Source organism: Phocoena sinus, chromosome 19 (genome assembly GCF_008692025.1).
Source record: "Phocoena sinus isolate mPhoSin1 chromosome 19, mPhoSin1.pri, whole genome shotgun sequence".
In the NCBI taxonomy this organism is placed as follows: Eukaryota; Metazoa; Chordata; class Mammalia; order Artiodactyla; family Phocoenidae; genus Phocoena; species Phocoena sinus.
Window position 1 is genome coordinate 13,552,563 of NC_045781.1, and position 20,531 is coordinate 13,573,093.

The following is a 20,531-nucleotide window of genomic DNA, read 5'->3' on the forward strand; positions in this document are numbered from 1 at the left end:
TGTATCTAGAATATATAAACATTGAAAAACAAAGATGTTCAACATCATTAGCCGTTAGAGAAATGCAAATTAAAACCACAATGAGGGCTTCCCAGGTGGCACAGTGGTTAAGAAATCTGCCTGCCAATGCAGGGGACACGGGTTCGAGCCCGGGTCCGGGAAGATGCCACATGCTGCGAAGCAACTAAGCCCATGCGCCACAACTACTGAGTGCGCTCTAGAGCCCGCAAGCCGCAACTACTGAGCCCGCGTGCCACAACTACTGAAGCCTGTGCGCCTAGAGCCCGTGCTCCGCAACGAGAGAAGCCAATGCAATGAGCAGCCCGTACACCGCAACGAAGAGTAGCCCCCGCTCACTGCAACTACAGAAAGCCCACACTCAGCAATGAAGATCCGTCGCAGCCAAAAACAAAACGAAAAAAAAAACCCCACAATGAGATACCATCACACACTTATGAGAATAGCTGAAACGAAAAACGGTGATGACACCAGAGAGCGACAAGGATGTGGAGAAACTGGATGACTCATACCTTGCCAGTGGGAATGGACAATGGTACAACCACTCTGGAAAATAGTTTGGCAGCTCTTTTTAAAACTAAAAATGGACTTATCACAAAGTAAGCAATTGTATTCTCTTTTCTTCCTAAACACTTCTCTACACATAATACAGAATGGTCAGCATACCCCTTCACAGAAATAACAATGTTCTCAACTCCCTGAGTAAATAGCACTCTTAGAAACATCTCTCGCCCACGTCCCGGAGCTTTACTGAGGTATAACTGACAAATAAAACTGCAATATATTTAAAGTGTACAGAGTAATGAATTATGTATACATTGTGAAATGATTACCACAATTGAGTTAATTAACACATCTATCATCTCACATAGTTATCTTAGTTTTGGGTGAGAATGCTTAAGATCTACTCTTTTAGCAGATTTTAAGTGTACAGTACAGAGTTATTAACTACAGCCACCATGCTACACATTAAATCCTCAGAACTTATTCATCTCATAACCCAAAGTTTGTGCCCTTTGACCAACATCGCTCCATTTCCCCCACCCCCAGGCAGCCACCATTCTACTCTGTTTCTTTGAGTTCAACTTTTTTTTTCCTCCTGCATTCCACACCATTCTGCTTACTCACATCTGTAGCCTTTGCTGTCTGGAATGACCTTCTCCCTCTTCTCTGCGGCAAACTCCTATTAATTTCTCAAAGCCTTATTCAAATGCCACTTCCTCCTGGCAGCCAGCCTAGACCTGACGCTGGGCTGAGCTCCCTCCTCTGAGGCCTGAGTCTATTAGAGCTCTCATCAGAGTGTACAACCCTTCTAAGATCCTCTCTCCGCCAGAGCAGCACTGACAACAGGAACCCCTGGGGTAAGTGAGTATCTCAAATATTTCTTCTGACACCTGGCACATGGAAGGCTCTGGGGATCCTTTGCTGATGAAAGCTAAATGGTGGCCACTAGAAGATGAAAGACTGAGTATGTTTCCCCCAGTTTTACAACAGAGGCTTAGAATCAAACGATGTTTAGTGTGGTGGCTCTCAAAGTGTGTTCCCTGGACCAGCAGCCTTGGTATCGCATGCTCTACCCCAGTCCTACCAAGCTGGAAACTCAGGGGTAAGACCAGTCATCTGTACTTTAACAAGCCCTCCCTCCGGGTGATTCTGAAGCTCACTATTTAAACCAACTCACTCACTCAATCCATTTTCATCAAATATATACCAAGGATCTACCACGTGCCAGACCCTGTGCTGTGTGATGGTAATAATATTACACAAAACGACCTGGAAAGGTATCGTATCTTGGAGAGCAGGCTTGTTCGTGCACACATACGTGAGTATGCATGCACATGTGTGTGTGCACACACGCTTAACTGGGCTAACAGAACGGAGAGCGCTCAAGGCCATGGTCAGGAAATACACGTGAAGCCAAGGGCACAGGGGCAGCGCGTCACCTAGTGTGGGGGGAGGTGCAGGGAAGCCTTCCTGGAGGAGGAGGAGCAGCACCCACACTGGTGTCTGTGGAGTGGGTGGGGGTGAAGCTCATGAAGAATTTCCATGGGGAGGATCCTGAAATGCACACAGCCTGCCTAGGAAATCAGAAGTGGCCAGGGCGGCTCATGTGCAGGGCACTGCACAAGGCTGGAGAGGCGGGTGCGTCCCAGTGGCCAGAGTGAGGCATGGAGGCTGTGTCCTGAGGGCTCTGGGACAAGGAGGGTTTGGAGTAGGGGACAGACATGGCCAGATATGCAAAGACCTCCCAGTTACTGAGTGGGGGGTGGACCAGAGGAGGTGGCACAGAGGCTGGGGGCTCAGGGAGGTGGCCAGGGTGGGGCACTGGGGAAAGGAGGAGGGGGCGGAGATGCTCAGGAGGTTGAAGGGGTGGACCGCAGTAGAGGGGAGGGGGGGAAGGGACACATCCAGGATGAGGTGCACGGCTCTGGCCTGAAGACAGGGCAGTGGTGGGGCTGCGCTTCAGACAGGGACCCTGGAGGAGGAAGGTTATAGGGCACCAGGGCTGAAGGCTGCTGGAGAGCAAGCTAGAGAGCTTGGGTGTATCCCGAGGGTGCTGGGGAGCCAGGGAGGAGCTGGGAAGATCCCTCAGGCTGCCAGACTGGAGAAGGGGACAGGACTGAAGCCTGACAGGCCATGAAAACTGGGTGATGCTGGTGGCCTGGTCCTGGGGCACACAGGCTGGAGTCAGATGAATGGTTGTTCTGGAGGGCGCCTGCTGTGGCTCAGACAAGTGATTCAGGTGTCAGGAAAACGGCAACCGAAATGCTGCTGCAAGGACAGGCACAGCAAGTCCTGCCCAGGCCGGCTTGGCCCTGCATCTTAACACACACAGCCCACCCTCCTGGAGGTCCTCTGATGACCTTCAGGGATCCAGAAGCCCCATAAAATGGCAAATAAACTTGTGGGGTAAGTGCATTTCCTGAGGAAGAAGGATTCTGGCTTTCACCAGCTTCCTTAACTGAAAAGTGCGAAGAGACTCTGACCTTTCTGGGGATGGCTTGTATCTTGCGTAGGTGGCAGAGCCGGGGGTGGAGAAGCTCCCAGAAGGCTGTCGGTAGGGAGGGACTTTGTCGACCCCTGCTGGTGATGCTGTGTAAGGGGTTTCTGGGAAGCTGACGGGCCTGGAACAGAGATAGGAGGGAGGAAGGCAGTGGGGGTGAGCGGGGAGGATACCCCTGCCCTCTGAGGAGCGACAGCCAGACCTCTCCCTAGGCCCAACCACATCCCATCTGATTCACCTGCTATCCTCCCATGGGGACAGAGAGAGGGCTGCTGAGCAAAGGGCAGCAGGAAGCCAGGGCACCCCCTGCCTGCCTTCCCACTGCGGCTGAGCCTGCCCCTCAGCTTCTGTGGCCTGATGGGGCTCTGATGGGGCTGCGAAGACCATTCCCGCCCACGCCTGGGACAAGACGCTCCTTTGCAAGGTGGATTCCTTCATTACTTGGAAAATTTTCTTTATCTTTTAATATGTAATATATTCAAAAGCATTTATCTTTAAGGTATATGCCATCATAATAAAACAAACTCCCTGAAGCTACCACCCAACCCAAGGGCTAGGGTGGTGGCAATGCCTGCCCACTGGTGGGCTCCTCCCCTTCTCACCTCCCTGCCAGAAGGAATCACTGTCCTAAATTTTGTGCTTATCAGTCCTTTGACCTTTTTAAAATAATATATAGTTTTAATCATATACATTAGGGTGGATTTCCAACCTCAGATCCTGAGCTCCCCAGCCCTGGGCCCTCACACAAGAGGCTCATAAGGCAAGCTTAAGGGAAGGAGGAAGTGGGGGGCATATAAGCACGAGAAGAAAAGGAGGAAGACTGAGGAGAAGAAGAGACTGGACAGCAGGGGAAGGAGAGAGAAAAGGGCAAAGGGCGGCCGCAGACAGGAGGGAGGTGCGGGCTGGGCTGGTGCCCCGGGTGGGGTGCGGGGAGAGTCCTTACCTCTTGCTGTGCAGGGGCTGGGACTCCCGGAAGGGGACCATGGGGGTCTGCTTCGGGGGCCGGCTCAGGGACTGGGCGTGCCCGGGGGCGGTGGGAGTGGCCCACTTGGAGGCTGGGAGAGAGTTGTGGGACGCAGGCCCGCTCCACTGCCAGGGAGCGTTGCTGCGGTAGGGGGGCCGGCCCCCCGCGACCAGGCTCTCCAGCTCCGTCTTGGGCTCCGAGGTATTCATGTCGTAGGTCTCTGGCCACCCCCTGGGAAGAAAAACTGCATTACTCAGACAGGCCCCGGCCCACCAGCGCGCACGCCTGCTGAGCATGGCACCAGCACGGGCTGGGCTTTCCCACCCAATCTGAATGGACACGGTCCATTTTAAAGGCCCAGTAGGTACCCTTTAAACTGGTCTGACATGTAGCAGCGTGGAGGCCTCAACCGGGACAGGGCCCAACAATGTGGCTCCAACGCTTGGCGCTCTCTACCTCATCTCCTCTCCCCTCCTCTTCCTCTCTCGTCTCCCTTCCTCTCCCTTCTCCCTGACCCAGGCCTTGGGTCGGCCAGAGTCCTCCATGGGCTGGCTCGGCCCCCCTTGGTGGTTCTCGGGGCCAGGAAGGCGGATGCCCTCAGAATCAAAGGACAGTATCTGCCTTGTTCCAAAGCAGCTCAAAGGCAGCTGGAAGAGGAGCAGGTGACCTACTTTGCAGGGTGGTTAAAAAAAAAAAAAAAAAAAAGCCACGGAATCCAGAACCTTGAAATAGATGCAGAACGGCCCGTGAATTCCCCCAGACCAGGCTGGCACACACGCACCACAGCGTTCCTGGCTCTAGCTGCGGAGATCCACAGGCTGGGCTGGCATCTCCGCCACTGCTGCAGTGCAGCACGGAAGGGGGCTCTGAGCCCGAGGACGGGGGCCGTGCTCACAAAATCCACCTCCCAGCAGCTGTGGGAGCTGAGCTCAGAGGAGCCCTTGGCCTGGAAGTTCTCCTGCCCACACTGAGCCGATCCTCTGTGGTTCTCCTGAGTCCCCTGGAGCCTGGGGAACTTTCAGGGCATCCAGCAAAAGATCTGGTGGACCTGGTGGCTGGGCGCCTATGGGCCCAGGTCACGTCTGCTAAGGAGTCATTAAAAGGTGACCTGAGGATGTGTTCTGGCACCTGGGTCAGACACACAGTGCCGCTCAGTAGCACTAGAGTCGGAGCTGAGCTGACGTTCAGTAGCTCCTTCCAGCAGACTCTCTGGATTAGCAGGTGCCCGTGCCTCACAAGGTACCAGGTGAGGAATGACAACATACAAATGTCTACCAGAACCCACAGACACGCCAGGCCTGAGCAGAGGTGGAGGGGGTACCATCGGGGCCCCAGGCAGTACACACCTGCTACTCCTGCCTGCTCAGCTTCTACACCCCTTCTCCTGAGAACAGGGTGTGCTCTAGGTGGAGCTGACCCCACTTCTTGGCTCCAGGTATGAGCACGTGACCCAGGCCTGCTGGTCAGAAACTCTTCTCTCTCTGGACACAATGACAGGCACAGGACTGTCATGTGCCCCAAGCTGAGCCAATCAGAGACAGCGAGCATCAGCTCTGGAACTGCCGGGGAAAAGATCTATTTCCCTGGGCTGCTGAGCTGGGGAGACCTAAGCTGGAGCTGTGAGGAGGGAGAGGTCATCTTTGTCCCCGTGAAGTGGGAGATGGCTTGAGAATGACAGCAACGCACAAAAGGAGACAGGTGATAAAGATTCCTGATGAAGATGTCCCTGCATAAAGCCACACTTAAATCTTGCCCCATCTCTTAGTCTTATCAGGTGCATTAGCTAGTAAAGTCTCTCTTTTGCTTCACCTCTGTTGCTGGTAACCAGAATTCTAATCAGTAGATACACTGAAGAGAGAAGTAAATCGAGGCACAGAGAAGTTAAGTAATCTATCCAAGGTCACACAGCCAGTAAGAGGTGGAAACTGGATTTATCTATGTATCCATGTACTTATCTATGTACCCATGTACGTACGTATGTATGTATGTATGTATCTATCTATGCTTTTTTCTTTTTTTGGCCATGCCACATGGCTTGTGGGATCTTAGTTCCCCAACCAGGGATCGAACCCACACCCTTGGCAGTGAAAGTGCGGAGTCCTAACCACTGGACTGCAAGGGAATTCCCGGAAACTGGACAGTAAGCTGACTTGAAAGCCCACAGCTTTAACCACCATATACACTGGCCCACTGAACAGTGGTTTGGGAACCAGTGAGTAGATTTTTTGGGTCCCTTCTGCCCCAGTTACTGACAGCTGCATCTTTGGTCAAGAGTCCCTGGGCATGACGTCAAAGAGGGAAACAGTCATCTTGAAGGTAGCACAGAGTGATGGAGAGCCAGGGCTCTGAGGCCAGACGGCTGGTTCGGATCCCAGCTCTGCCACTTACGGCCTGTGTGGCCTCGGGTGAGGGATTTTCCTTCTCAGAGCTTCAGTTTCCTAACCTGTAAGATGGCTGCGAGCATTAGCAGAAAGTCTGGCGCGTGCCAAGTGCTTAACAAACAGGAGCTCTTGCTGTTGTCGCCTTCCCCAGCCGATTCTGTGGACTGTCTACCTGCCATTCCCATACGCTCAGAAGTGAAAGTCTCCCTTCTGCCTTCTGAAGTCCAACCACACCCACCTGGGGGCTCTGGAACAAATTCCTTCCCAGTGATCTGAGATCCGTCAGCATCTAAATTACCCTGAGCGCTCAGTAAAGGAACACAGATTCCTGGGCCCCATCTCAGCTCCTCTGAAGCAGAGTCCTCTTTGAGGTGGGGTCCAGGAAGCTGCATTTTACCAAGCTGCCACGGATGACGCTGACGTGAGAAAAAGTTTACGAAGCCCATTTCACTTATTTCGTTTTTGAATTGTTCTCAAAAATTAAAGCGGTATGAAAGGGCATCCCTGTCCCCGTCTCCGCCCCCCAGTCACACCCACCAGGAGCACCCACAGCTGCCAGGTTTTTACATATTCTTACAGAAATAGCCTATGCACATACGTAAAGATGATTTAAAATAGAAATAAAAGGAATATTACACTTAACTCCAGATCCCATCTTGCTTTTTTTTATTCTTCCCAATTAACGACATTTCTCACCAGAGAGTTCGGCATTTCTGAACTCTCAGCACAAAGAGCCTCACTGCATTTTCTTTATAAACAACCCGTCACTGTTCCATCACGTGGATGACCTGGGATCTACTCAGCCAGTCCCCTGCGGCTGGATATTGAGGTTTCTTCTAGTGTTTTGCTTGACCAACAACGCTGCCCTCAGCTACGTGCGGGAGACAGCTGAGGGCGGATGCCCCTGGTTTGCAGACCACTTTTCCTCTCTGCCTCCTTGTCCTTGATTCCTGACAGCCTAGTTTCTGGGGGCCATGGGGACTCCTTTCTTATCTCTACTACTCACTGACTTGTGGGGTTTCAAGTTCCCTTCTCAGGGAGGAGTTTCTACCCCCTCGCCCTTCAGACGTCTAAGTCCAACTGAAGAGGACAAAAGCATCCCAGATCGCCTTCCCCGTCAGGCAGCGAGAGACGGCAAGAGAACATCCCTTCTGAGCCTGTGCAAGCACCCAAGGTCATGACAACACACCTCACTGGGGGCTCTGGAGTGTCCTCCCGGCGACCTGGCCCCACCTGGTAACTGCCCAGCCTGGCAGTGCAGGGCTCACTTGAGAACCCCAGCCTTGTGGCCTGGGGGGTGTGAGGACGATCCCCTGTATTCTGCCCGGTGTCTGAAGAACATGGGGTCCAGACACACGCCATACAGAGCCTGGCTGGAGGCAGGGAGAACCCTCTGCTCATCCTGGTGTGTTTCCCCTCAGAGCTTATCGTGACATTTGAGCCAGGAGGCCAGGGTTGCAGCAAGATGCTGGAGGGACCCCAGCGCTGGGGTTATCAGCTCTGCAAATGAGGCCAGCCAGACGCCTCTGCACTTGAAGAACAACAAAACCCACGCAAGTCCCAACCCACACCCGCCTCTGTAAACAGGAGATCCTGTTTCGGTGGCCGCCTTGTAAAGGGAGCCGGATGATAGTTTTTCTCCTAAATAGGGCAGGGAGCGGAGCCACCCTCCTGGCCCCATCTCCCCAGAGCTGGAGAAGGGAGCCTGCAGACATTTCCTTTTGCTTCAGCTGGTCCCTACCTGTTGGTGCAAGGATGCCTTTGTAGCCTTTGGTGCTCCCAAGTTTTGAAGGTAGGGTATTTCGTGTGTGTGTGTGTGTGTGTGTGTGTGTGTGTGTGTGTGTGTGTGTGTGATGTGCGTGTGATGTGCGTGTGGTGCGTGTGTGTGTGTGCTCGCCTGTGGGGTTACCTCAGCTTGACTTGTCCCTGCAGAGCTCAGAGCAGGTGTGGCCAGGCCTCGGCTCTGTGCAGGGGTGGAGGAGGCCCCGGAAGAGGGCTGGGAAGAGGGGACGCCTGGGGCCTGACCGGAGTCCCGAGGCCGGTGGGCTGGGGTGTGAGTGGCTAAGTCCTTGGTTGCAGCAGGGTTTAAGCCTGCCCAGAACCAGCCCCCACCAAGGTCAGAGCAAAAAGACTCAAGAAGATGGGGCTGGTACAGCCAGAACGCACACGCCCACAGCTCGCAATCGCTTTCAGAGGCAGCTGAGGATCTGGACACGGAAGCTGGACTGAGTTTTGCTCGCCACTCAGTAGCCGTACAACTCTGCACAAGACACTGGGCCACTCTGGGCGTCAGTCTTCTCACTGGTAAATCGGGGATCATACCAGCCCTGCGAGGTCATGTATATAAGCACTCAGTGTCACCTCATCTCGTGCCTCTCTCGTGGCTCGCTCAGCTCCAGCCACATGACCCTCTTTCTGCTCCATCAACAAGCCAAGGGCCTCTGTCCTCACCTTTGTGATGGCTACTCCCTGCCCGCAAGGCCCCTCCCCTGGCTCCTTCGTGTCTCCAGGCCTTCCCCGAGCCCTTACCCGATGTCGGGTCACACCCTATGTGTGATCCTCACACACAGGATCTCACAGCTGGTGTCTTCAGAGTGCCTCCTACAGGCCAAGTCCTGTTCCGTGTGCTCTATAGGCCTTACCTCCCCCGACCTCACAACCACCTCTAGGGAAAGATCTATTCTTGTCCCTATTTTACAAATGAGGAAACAGGCAGAGAGTGGTGAGGCCACTTGCCCAGGGTCACAGTTAATAGGAGGAGGAGCTTGGAGTCAAACGTAGGCAAGATCCCCGCAGAGCCTGCCTTCCCACTACGCTCAGCTGCCTCCCCCTTTGGCTATATGAACCATCTCACTTGCTTACTCGTTTACTGCTTGTTTCCCCCGATCCATTTAGCAGGGCTGTGAGGGCCCAGGCCTTGACTCTCCTCTGTGCAGCTGTGTTTCCGACACTTGGAATGTAGTGATTCTAGCGGCCATAGCTCACGGGCCCAGCCACTCCGCGGCATGTGGGATCTTCCCGGACTGGGGCATGAACCCGTGTCCCCTGCATCGGCAGGCGGACTCTCAACCACTGTGCCACCAGGGAAGCCCAAGGATAGTTGTTTTTAGAAGAATTCCAGGGGCGTCCCTGGCAGTCCAGTGGTTAAGACTCTGGGCTTCCAACGCAGGGGGCACAGGTTCGATCCCTGGTCGGGGAACTAAGATCCCGCATATCACGGGACGGCCAAAAAATAAAATAAAGATTAAAAAAAAAAAGGGAAGAATTCCAGCCAATAAATAACACAGGAATGACAGAAATGAGGACATCACTTCAATGTGACCTGTAATGACACAGGGGATCCAGGCAATGATCACGAATGACTGCTGAGAGCTGAAGGGAAACGTATGGTCAAGGGTCAGGTTGCCACCATCTGAACCCTCTGAGCGCCCTTGGTATCACTCACACAGGGACAACCAGACATTTGATGCCTCCTAATGTATGCACACCTGGGAAGTGCCGTTACCAAAAGAAATTCAACCAGAATCTGTTCAAGCTTCTATGCTGAACTTCAGTTTATAGGAAATACACATGCTAGAAAAACAGGTTAAAGGACACCAGAGGGGTGGTGTCCAAGCAGCTAAAGCCAGGACGTGGGAAACTCTAAAGGACAAGTGACCTGGTTTCCTCCCAAAGTAAGCTGTAAGAAAAAAATAAGAGGGAGGGGAAACTTACAGATTAGAAAAGCCTGAAGAGGCACATCAACCAAATGCCACAGGAGGAGCCTGAGTAACAAAACAACTGTTTTTAAAAAAATCTCTCTCTGATACAAAAGAAGTTAAAGATAGACTGGGCAGTTGAGGCTGACTTTCTGCTAAATTTTTTAAGTGTAATAATAATTTTTTAAAGGTCCTGACTGGGTAGAGATACATTCCAAGGAGTTGGGATTGCTTCAAATAATCCAAGGTGGGGAGGTATGGAATTAAAAAAAACCCCAAAAACTTGGACTTCCCCGGTGGCACAGTGGATACAACTCCGTGCTCCCAATGCAGGGGGCCCAGGTTCAATTCCTGGTCAGGGAACTAGATCCCACATGCATGCTGTAACTAAGAGTTTGCATGCCACAACTGAGGAGCCGGCAAACCACAACTAAAGAGCCTGTGTGCTGCAACTAAGGAGCTGATGAGCTGCAACTAAGGAGCCCGCCTGCTGCAACTAACACCCAGCGCAACCAAATAAATAAATATTTAAAAAGCAAACAAAAAACAAAACAAGAACTGGCCACATGTTGATAAATGTTGAAAAAAGGGGCTCAGCATACTTTTCATATGTTTGAAATGTTCCATTAAAACAAAAGAAAACAAAATGAAAAGAAACAAACACTGCACTGGCTTCCTAGTGAACAAAACCCAAGCTCATCACCGTGTCCAGAAAGGCCCCCCAGTCTGTCTGTCTCTCCCATCTCGCAGCCTTGCTCTCTGTGCTCCAGCCACACCGGCCTCCCTGTGCTTCAGGAATACACCACACACACTGACACTTTGGAGACCCTGTCCTGGCTTGTTCCTGTCTCGGACCCGCTAGCCCGGAAAACTACATGGTGGCCTCCACCCGGGAGCCTTCCCTGACCACCCCGTAAGCCACTCTCCCGCCACGCTGCAAACCCTTCAACGACCCCACTTTCTCTTCTCAGACCTCATCACTGCCAGGTCCTGTATTATACAGCTATTTGATGATTGCTTGTCCTTCCCTCAGGACACAAACTCCAAGGGAACTTTATTTCGTTCATCGCTGTATCCTGAGCACTTCAAATGGAGCGTGCACACAGTAAGGGCTCAATACATATGTGCTGAACAAATGAGTGAAGTGCCATGTGCCCTCAGTCAAGGACTCTTAACGCTGTGTGCGACCAAGGAGGTCGCCCGCCTCACAGGGCTGTTGTGGAGGCTGGATGGACAGCACACACGTGGAGAGCTTCGACTGCGACTGGCTTGCAGGAGGGGTTCCACAGATATTAGCTCTGACCCCGTCACCACTATCACTTTTCCTACCGAGGGAGGGGCTTCAAGTGCCAGCACCTGGGGAGCTGCCAGACCTTTCAGGGTGGACAGACTTACCTCCGAGGTGTGCCGTCGTCGAAAGGCGGGATGATGACCACCTTGACGGTGACGGAGGTGCGCAGCAGGTCGATCATCTGGTCGTGGGTCAGCGTGACCACGGCCACCTTGCAGATCTCCACCAGGCGGCTGCCCTGCCGGAGGCCGGCCTGCCAGGCAAACCCGTAGTCCTCCACCTCGGCCACGGTCCCGTCGTACTTCACGTGGAAGCCCAGCTGCCCGAGCCCGTTCCGCCGCAGGGTCATGTCCACCGTCTCCCAGCCATTGGTCATCACCTGCGGGCAACACGTGGGGTCTAGCCTCACAAGCTGCTCGGGGTCAGCTCTTGTGGGAGATTCCTGGTCAGATTCTGCCCTTTGAGGCCAAAGACCCTGCTGACCCCCGTCTACCCTCCCAGGTGATGTCGGGGTACAGGAGCGCAAACACCCACCTAGTCCCAGCCCGGGGTTCCTGACTTGTGGAGAAACGTGGATACCTCACACAGAGGTGGCGGTCATGAGCTGTGATCTCCAAATGCCCTCCCCCCACCCCCCGCCCCACCGGTGGTGGTCTCTGGGACTTGTTCTGGCCAATGAAGTGTGGAATGGAAATGGCATACTGTCTGGGCTGGGGCATTTCACTGCCAATTCAAGACCCTTTGCAGGCCTTTCCCCTCAGCCACAGCCTCTAGGATTATTCCGGAGAGTGGTTGTTTGGTCAGCTAGGGTCCCGAAGTTAGAATAACGTGGAGCACAGGCACCAGCTGAACCTAAGATGGATTCGTGGCGGGAGTGACATAAACTTTTGTTATCTGAAGCCACTAATAATGCATCCTGACCAATATGGTGACTGTGACCAGAGTAAAAGCCAGAGAGGCAACAGACCAGAGATCCTGCGACCTTTTCTAGGTTGGGGGCTTGGGCCATATTTTTTACTTCATGACATCATTCTTAGAGGTACAAACCCCTTCCCAATCTCCTTCCCAGACCGTCCCTCATCCTGGAGCCGACCAGACCACACAGGGCCATGCCTCCAATTTACTCCCTGCTTCATTTGTATGAGACTTTGTCATGATTACCATAGATATGAGAAGCCACTGAACAGAACCCCTGGTTCTTCAGCAGGTCCTGAGGGATTCCCTCCTCTTCCTGGGACAAAAAGATTAACTTAACAAGCCGTAGCTGTTAAAAAAGTTACATCAGGATTTGTCTGCCCTATCCTAAAACTGCATTAAGGAAAGCGTTCGTGTAATGGTTCACGTTTCCTGTGAGAAGTCATTCCCTGGCTAGAAGGCTACCTGATGTACCTATTAGAGTAGCACAGTAATTAAGAATTTTATGTCACAAGCCACGCTATGCATTCACACATTTACGCACATATCCATATATACAAAAATATTCCTTGCAATCCACACTGACATTCCCGAGTGTGGGTAGCGAGAAATGAGTTTGGATGGCAAAAGACTTGCCTGAAAATGTAAACACATTTGTTCCTGGTCTGGACAGTGAGAATTTGGGAAGTGAGGAAACATGTAACACTGGAACAAAGCTCCACGAAACCAAGTCCTTCCCCACTGGGATCCACTTGGATACGTTTCAATCTTTTCTACGCTATCTTTGAGAATTGTTGATTGAGACCCAGTAATTGATTTCATAACCCAACTTGTTTACGTGACAATAAGGAGTTACTGTTAATTTTTTATGTATGATAATGACAAAATAGTTATTTTTACAGAGTCCATATGTTCTAGAGATAAATGTTGAGATGTTTACTGATGAAATGATAGGATGTCTAGGATTTGTTTCAAAAGAATCAGGGGAAGAGAAGGGAGGGAAGGGAAAATCAAGACAGGCCACGGGCTGATAACTATAGAAACTGGTGATGGAGCTACAAATTCACTAGGTGAGTCTCTTTACTTTTCCGTATGTTTGAAAATTTCCACGATTAATAAGTTTAAAAAAGTTGGTTGGAAAGGAGTCTACTGTTCAGTGCCTCAAAAGAGAAAGTTGTGGGCGGCTCCATCCTAGACCACTACTTCTGCTTTGGGAGTCAAAATTCCTCTTCCCTTTGAAGCCGTCACCCTTGTGTCCAAAGAATTTGGCTGTGGGTGATTCACAGGAGAGTCCTGTGTGTCCGTGCCTGTGCCCGATTAGGCAGCACCAGCCCTGGGAGTCCCGGGCTGTTCCGAGAGCCAGCCCCCCGCAGAGGCCCCGACGGCTCAGGCACTGCTGTGCAGGAGGACTGCTAAGTGCCTTCTACTCTCCATCCTCCCCTTCTTCCTTTGAGTAATGAGACCCCCCTGCCCACCGCAAATCAAGAGTTTTGATGGGTGCATGGCCACCCGGTTAGGGACCACATTTCTCAGCTTCCCTTGCAGCTGGGTGTGGACATGTCTTGGTTTTGGGCAGTGATGGCACAGTGTGTTTAAAAATAAAATTGCTTGTCCTCCACGCTCACACTTTCTCCCTTCCTGCAGACAGGAACATGGATATGGAGTGACTCCACGTTGACCATGCTGAAAAGTACAATATCGAAGGGAAAGAAGGAGCCACAGGTGGAAGGGACGTGAGTCCCTGAGCTGTCTCTGCCAGCTTTGAGCAGCCTGAGCGCTAACTACAAAAAAAATAAACTCCCATCTTATTTCAGCCACTGGATTTCTCAGTCTCTCTCTCTCTTTCTTTTAGCAGCTCAGCCTGCAACTACCCAGTATGGCTGCTTTGGGTCATTCTGGATGGGGGAGAGAGCCAGTAGGGGAACTCGGGCTGCTCTGGCTTAGTGTCCTGAAACTTCTGTGCCATTTGCTTTTGTTTACAATCCGGAGGCAGCCCCACCCAAAGAAGAACACCAAGCTTCCAGAGAGGCTCCATGGCACACGGAACACCTTATGAGACCAAACACACAGTGAGTTCAGAGGAACCTCTGCTGTGTCATGCGGCCACCCTGCCCCCTTTAAAGCTAATTTTCTTGGGGACCGATCTTTGTGTGCCAGGCATTGGTTAAGTCCTTTCAATGCCCAATTTCTCTAACATCTCACTTATGACGTACATACAATAATTTGCTTGTTTTACAGCTGGGGAATCTGAGGCATGTCAGTGGCCCAAGGTCATAAAGCAGATCTGACTCCTTAACTCTATCTTTTAGCCCCTGTGCTGCTTCCCCTGCCTTTTTTTTTTTTTTTTTTCTCTTTTATTTATTTTCCCCCTCATTCTTCACCAGGATGATTCCTACTTACTACTCTAGTTTCAGTTTAAGTCATTTCCTCAGGGAAGCCTCGCTCTACCCCAGGCCAAGGCTCACAAGCTGGGGTGCTTGGTGGGTAATGGGAGATGCAGGCTGGTGACAACCATGGTCAAATGGTGCACTCACACCCTGTGTAAAGGGGGCACCCAACACCCTGCTTCAGCTGACTCCTGACCAGTATAAAACATAGGCCCCTGGATAGCCAGATCCCCCAGTTTTTCAAGAGAAGCCAGAAAGCTAGGTTCATACGAAATCCTCGGAAAGTTAAGCACTGGTAACTAATTAAATATGTCTGGGGGCTGCATCCCATCTGTGGGTTTGAGACCGCCCACCATGATAGGCTGCCCTGGCATCCTCAACACTCTGCCTTTTAGCCTCTTGGCACTTGTGATTCCTGTTCAGTGTCTGCCTCGGATGGGAGCCTGGGCCCACCATGGTCACTGCTGAGTCCCAGCACTGCCTGGCCCAGGGCCCGGCACATAATAAAACCTGTCGACTTAACAAACAAAGGATGTCTGAATCCCAGCTGTGCCAGGGGAGGGTGTGGACCCCTCACCCTGGAGGACTTCATAAAGAAAGACTCACCTTGTGAGCCATTTAAGATGGCCCTGTCGCTTCACAGAAGATGGCTTATGTCATCACTTCCTGGCTGCCCGGTTTCTCAGCGGGCTTTGGGGCATTGAGATTGTGAGGGGGGCTGTGGAAATGTGCTCTAAAAGCACTGCACCAACAGTAGGCACGGGGGTGGGCGTGGGACAGAAAGGATGTGGGTAAACCACGTAGCCTGGCACAGTGCCTGGCACGGTCACTGCTCAAGAAACGCAAGCTGCCGTCAGGATTTTGGGAGGAAGACCTCTCATGTTTAAGAACCCAGGCCCTTCACTCTCTCTGGGCCCTGGGCAAGTCCCTTTACCTCTCTGGACCTCAGCTTCCTCATCTGTGAATCGGGGGTGATAACAGTATCTCCCTCACTGGGCTTTTGGGAAGAAGAAATGCAAGGTTGTGCAAGGCTGCAAGCAGTCAGACAGTCGGCCCCCCATGAATGGCCACTTTTGCTATTACTACTGGGTAGCACGCAGGCGACTATTCAGTCCACAGTCACTGAGTGCCTGCTGCACACCAGACGCTGGCCTAGGTGCTGAGGACACAGCGGCAAACAACAAACACGTAAACATACACGTCAGGTGGTGGTAGGGGCTATCGAGAAAATTAAAGCGGGGAAAGTGGGTGGAATAAGCTCAGGGCCGAGTTGGGGAGGGGAGTTTGCAATTTTGGATAATGAGGCCTCACTGACAGGTGACATCTGACTAAAGGCATATACAAGGGGAGGGAGCCATGTGGGGATGAGGGAGTGTTCCAGCAAGAGGGCACAGTCAGTGCAAAGGCCCTGAGGCTGGATGCCTGATGAGCACACTCGGGAAACAGCAGAGGTCTGTGTGCCTGGAGCAGAGAGAGCAAGGGGGGCCAAGACCAGAGAGGCTGACAGAGAGGCCACGCAGGGCCTCAGGGGCCACCGTAAGGAATTGGGCTTTTACCCAGAGTGAGCTGAGGGGTTTGAGCAGAGCAGTGACATGATCGGATCCCTCTGACGACCTTACTGAGAAGAGAACACAGGGAAGCAAGTGTTGATGCAAAGGAGACCAGCGAGGAGGCTACCGGATAAGCCAGGAGGGGCTATGGAAGGGGGAGAAGTAGTGTAGCCTGCCTACTGGAGATGGAGCTGACAGACTGGATGTGGGTGTGAGAGAAAGAGGAGTGAGGCTGATGCTGAGGCCTCTGATCCCACAAATAAGTGATGGGCTTGTCCTCTGCTGACACAGGAGAACCCTGGGAGGCATGGGGATAGGAAACTAGGAGCTTGCTCTTAAATCAGGCTTTTTTTTTTTTTATGCGTTACGCGGGCCTCTCACCGTTGCGGCCTCTCCCGTCGCGGAGCACAGGCTCCGGACGCGCAGGCTCAGCGGCCATGGCTCACGGGCCCAGCCGCTCCGCGGCACGCGGGATCCTCCCGGACCGGGGCACGAGCCCGCGTCCCCTGCATCGGCAGGCGGACTCTCAACCGCTGCGCCCCCAGGGAAGCCCGGAGCTTGCTCTTAGACATGTTAAGTTTCAAGGTCGAGTGGAGACGCCGGGCAAGCAGTTAGTTATCAGCCTCAAGTCTGGGCACAAACAGGTTTTGGAGTCAGAAAAATCTGGATTCAGATCCCAGTCTGCCACCTACTGTATGACCTTCTGTGAGTATCTATACCTCTCTGAACCTTGCATTTCTCATCTGTCAAGTGGGGATAAAAACAGTGCCTACATTCCACGGGGTGGGTGAAGAACTGTGAGGTCATGCACGTAAATGGCTCATTAGCACAGAGTCAGGGTTCAGTCATCTCATTCAACTAACCAACTAATCAGCATTTACTGACCACCTACCACGTGCCAGCTCTGATCTGTGCATATGAGATAAGCAAGTGAGCAAAACAGTCAGAGGCCCTCGTTCACGGACCTCACATCCTAATGGGAAATCTACACACAAGCTACTGTGGTAGTCTAAGGCGGGGCAGGAATTTCGGAGTCAGGGAAGCTGAGAGCAGGGCTTTACCAATCCAACTGAACTCAAAGGGCAAGTGCAAAGGCCTAGAAGGGTGAGGACAGCCAGCTGTCACAGTGGCCTCTGGAGGTCACGGCCTCCCAAGTCAGGCCAGCTTGCCTGGGCCACATAACTCATTCAATCCTTAAAACTTCTACATGATGTAGGACGATTACTGTTCCCATTTTTCAGATGGGGAAACTGAGTCACCCAGCAGTAAAGTAACAGGGTGAGGTTACACAGCTGGTAAGTGGCAGTGCCGGGAGTTGCAGCCAGGCCTTCCGATTCAAGAACCTGTGTTAACTCTCGTGATACACTGCCTTCTCTATTCCACGCATGACATGCCATTCTGCTAAACCCACTGAGAGCCAGTCACCGACCACAGCATTCCTTCACACGGGGCTCAGATGTGGCCTTAGTACTTCTTAGCCCAATGCTTCAAACGGCCATTACCAACTAAGTTGTCATGTGACTTGAAACCAATCTGCTACCCTTGGTTTGGCAACGGTCTGAGCCTGAGCTACCGAGAGCTTAGGGTTAAGATTTTTATCCAGACTGTGAGTCTTTGTTTTTTAACAGGAGATGTTAAACCACTCACGTTTATTGTGATTACTGATGTGGAATTATTCCTGCCATATAATTTTCTGTTTGTTTTGTTTCTTTTATTATGCTTTTGTATACTCCCCACCGCAACATCCTGTTTCTGTCCTATATTTTAACGGTCTGGAAACCTTTCATTCTGTTTTAATTCTTCTGGAAAGTATCCTTACATTTTGAACACGAGTTTAAACTTATCTTTCCTATCAACATCTTCAGTGAGTAAATATGCCTTTTGTCCTCCCAAGGTGATGGCACGGAGAGCCTCGGACACCTTCCCCAGAAAGAACCCAGGCTGTGGGACCCACTAGACCCCTGGTGTGTAAGTGACAATTCTGATTCTCTTGGGGCCGATGAGTGTCCTGGCCTAACTGACTGGGCTCAGGGAGGCATTTTGGTGGTTCCTAAGGCCTCTGCAGCACCCTTGAGAAGCTCTCTCCCTTACCTTCAGCCTCTGGACAATTTCCCTTATGTCCTCCACAGAACCCTCAGAGGCCTTTAGGAAGATGTGGTCCCCTCGCCCGTAGAAGATTTTGAGCGTCGAGGAGTCTGGGGTCCAGCCGATGACATCCCCGCAGTAGCAGTTGAACACCACCTCCTTGGTGCGTAGATCCAGGAGCACCACAAACTCGTTGGAAATTCCCAAAATGCAGTCGATTTCTACCCCCTGGGCGAAGTCCTCAGCCGCCACCCTCCAGGCGATGGCCCCAGCGCTGTGCTGCTCAGCGCCTGCCCGGGCTTTTGTCTTCTCCTTCTTCTTGGAGGTCAGGGAGATGAGGGTGAACTTGCCGGTGGAGTCAATGGGTGTGTTGGAGACACAGTTTTCAGCCAGGTCCTTGAGGTACTCCTGGCGGGTCCTGGTGGCCATGGTGTGGAACTTGTCGGACTTGTGCGCGGCATTCTCAGCATTAATCACCTTGGCCAGCAGAAGTCTCTGAAGACATCAGATTTGCGGAATGTGGTTCCATTGGGGATGGGGGTCCGAAAGGAGGAGCGTCTTGGATCGGGTCACAGCCATACTGAGGAGGGAGAAATTATTTAGATGGTAGAAAGACAGGCACTTGAGAGTTCCTTTAGAAAGACAATACATGACCAGAAGGAGGAGTTTCCTTTCTAAGAACGGAAGTCTACGTCTAACTAGTAAGTTGTCAGCCGACTAGACTGGAAACTGGAGAAAGTCTTAGGGCACATGCATGCATTTTTACTTCCTATACAACAGATGTTAGAACATCCACTGATATTCAAAGGATAATTTTCCTAGCATTGTTCAACTTCAGTTAATCTTGTTTTACATACATACAGGCTTGCGGTAAACTATAGTTTGGCAAAAATTCACCTTTTCCTCTCTACCTTTGTGGGCAGGTACATCCCCACCCCACTGAGCCTGAGCCTGGTCATGTGACTTGATGTGGACAATGGCTTTCGAGCAAAGGCACAAATGTGTGTGCGGGCCAGGCCTGCCTCCTATGCACCTGCCCTCGCCATGACGTGAACATGCCCCGGGGCCTACTGGTCCAGGAGGATGAGGACACCTGGAGCAAACCTGCAGCCAGGGCCAGCCAGACCTCAGCTGACCTGCAGATGTGTGAGCCAAGAAGAAATGATAATGTTTGTGAGCCACTGAGCTTTGAGGTGGTTTGTTAAGCAGCATTATTGTAGGAACACCTGAATGACATGGAACGTTCTGTGATTTACTCCTTTCAGACACTTGTGTAAGACTAACACACTTTGTAAATCATCTCTACAAAGGCTGTTCTGAAAATTCATTGTATGGGGAAGTTAGGATGGGGCTCTTCCTACTTCAGTTTTGACTGAGATGCTATTATGATCGAAATCAGATAGCAACTGAGTGAGAAAGTAAAAAGGAAATGATCTAAAACCTGTTCCCCCAAATAACCTTCTCACCCACTACGCAAATTAGAGAGGGAGGATCTCATTGGGAGGAAAATCTTTGGAGAAAGTGGCCCCATGAATAGGGGCTGTCCCTAGGTGACCCTTATATTTAGGAGGAGACTTGGGTCTGCTCCTGCCTGGGAGATCTAGAAGGTGGGCAGGGAGCCCCCGCAGAGCCCAGAGAGCACGCAGCCAGCTGTGACCAGAGCCCCAGTGACATTTCCCTGTCTCCCATTTTCTCCTTGTGCTCCAACCCTGGACAGGTCAGAAACTGGCAGTGAGCAGGCCTGGGGAAGGGGAAGTGCAAGGCAGAGAAACAGAGGACAGGGAAGCAGGCTCCCCATCCACCGAGGTTCCCAGGCAGAGGCAATTCTGAGCTGGGAAGCAGGAGATTTGCTGATAAGTCAAGTTTAGACTTGATGAACCTCGTGTGTGACATTCGAGACTCAGTGGCTGGCTACAAGTTAGACGATTTCTAGTATTAGGCAGAAAGGCTATAGCACCTGCCAGAGTGAACACCCAGGGTGCAGGGGAAGACAACTCTCAAGGAAAGACATTTAAAGGGGCTCCAGAGACACCATGAGTTGTGCTGTTTACATAATGACAATTAAAAAAACAGTATGAGGTGCTGAAAAATGAGGTTTTTCTTAGAGAGTAACTGCATTCACCTTCTATAAAATGTCAGCTTGTGATTACGGTGTTGGGAGAGATTTCATACCATAAGACAGTTTTTAAAATAATGAGATTCTTGATTAAAACCTGTTTTGTGAAACCCAATCACAAT

General features: G+C 51.7%; 1 protein-coding gene across 1 annotated transcript in view; it reads right to left on the reverse strand.

Moving 5' to 3' along the window:
• SIPA1L3 (signal induced proliferation associated 1 like 3) overlaps positions 1 to 20,531 on the reverse strand; it is a 235,854-nt gene that overhangs the window by 51,746 nt on the left and 163,577 nt on the right. The window contains 7 exon segments of the mRNA XM_032612477.1: positions 3,006 to 3,143; positions 3,966 to 4,217; positions 11,461 to 11,735; positions 18,300 to 18,781; positions 18,784 to 18,828; positions 18,831 to 18,854; positions 18,857 to 18,873. Of these exon segments, the coding sequence (XP_032468368.1) occupies positions 3,006 to 3,143; positions 3,966 to 4,217; positions 11,461 to 11,735; positions 18,300 to 18,781; positions 18,784 to 18,828; positions 18,831 to 18,854; positions 18,857 to 18,873 (1,233 nt within the window).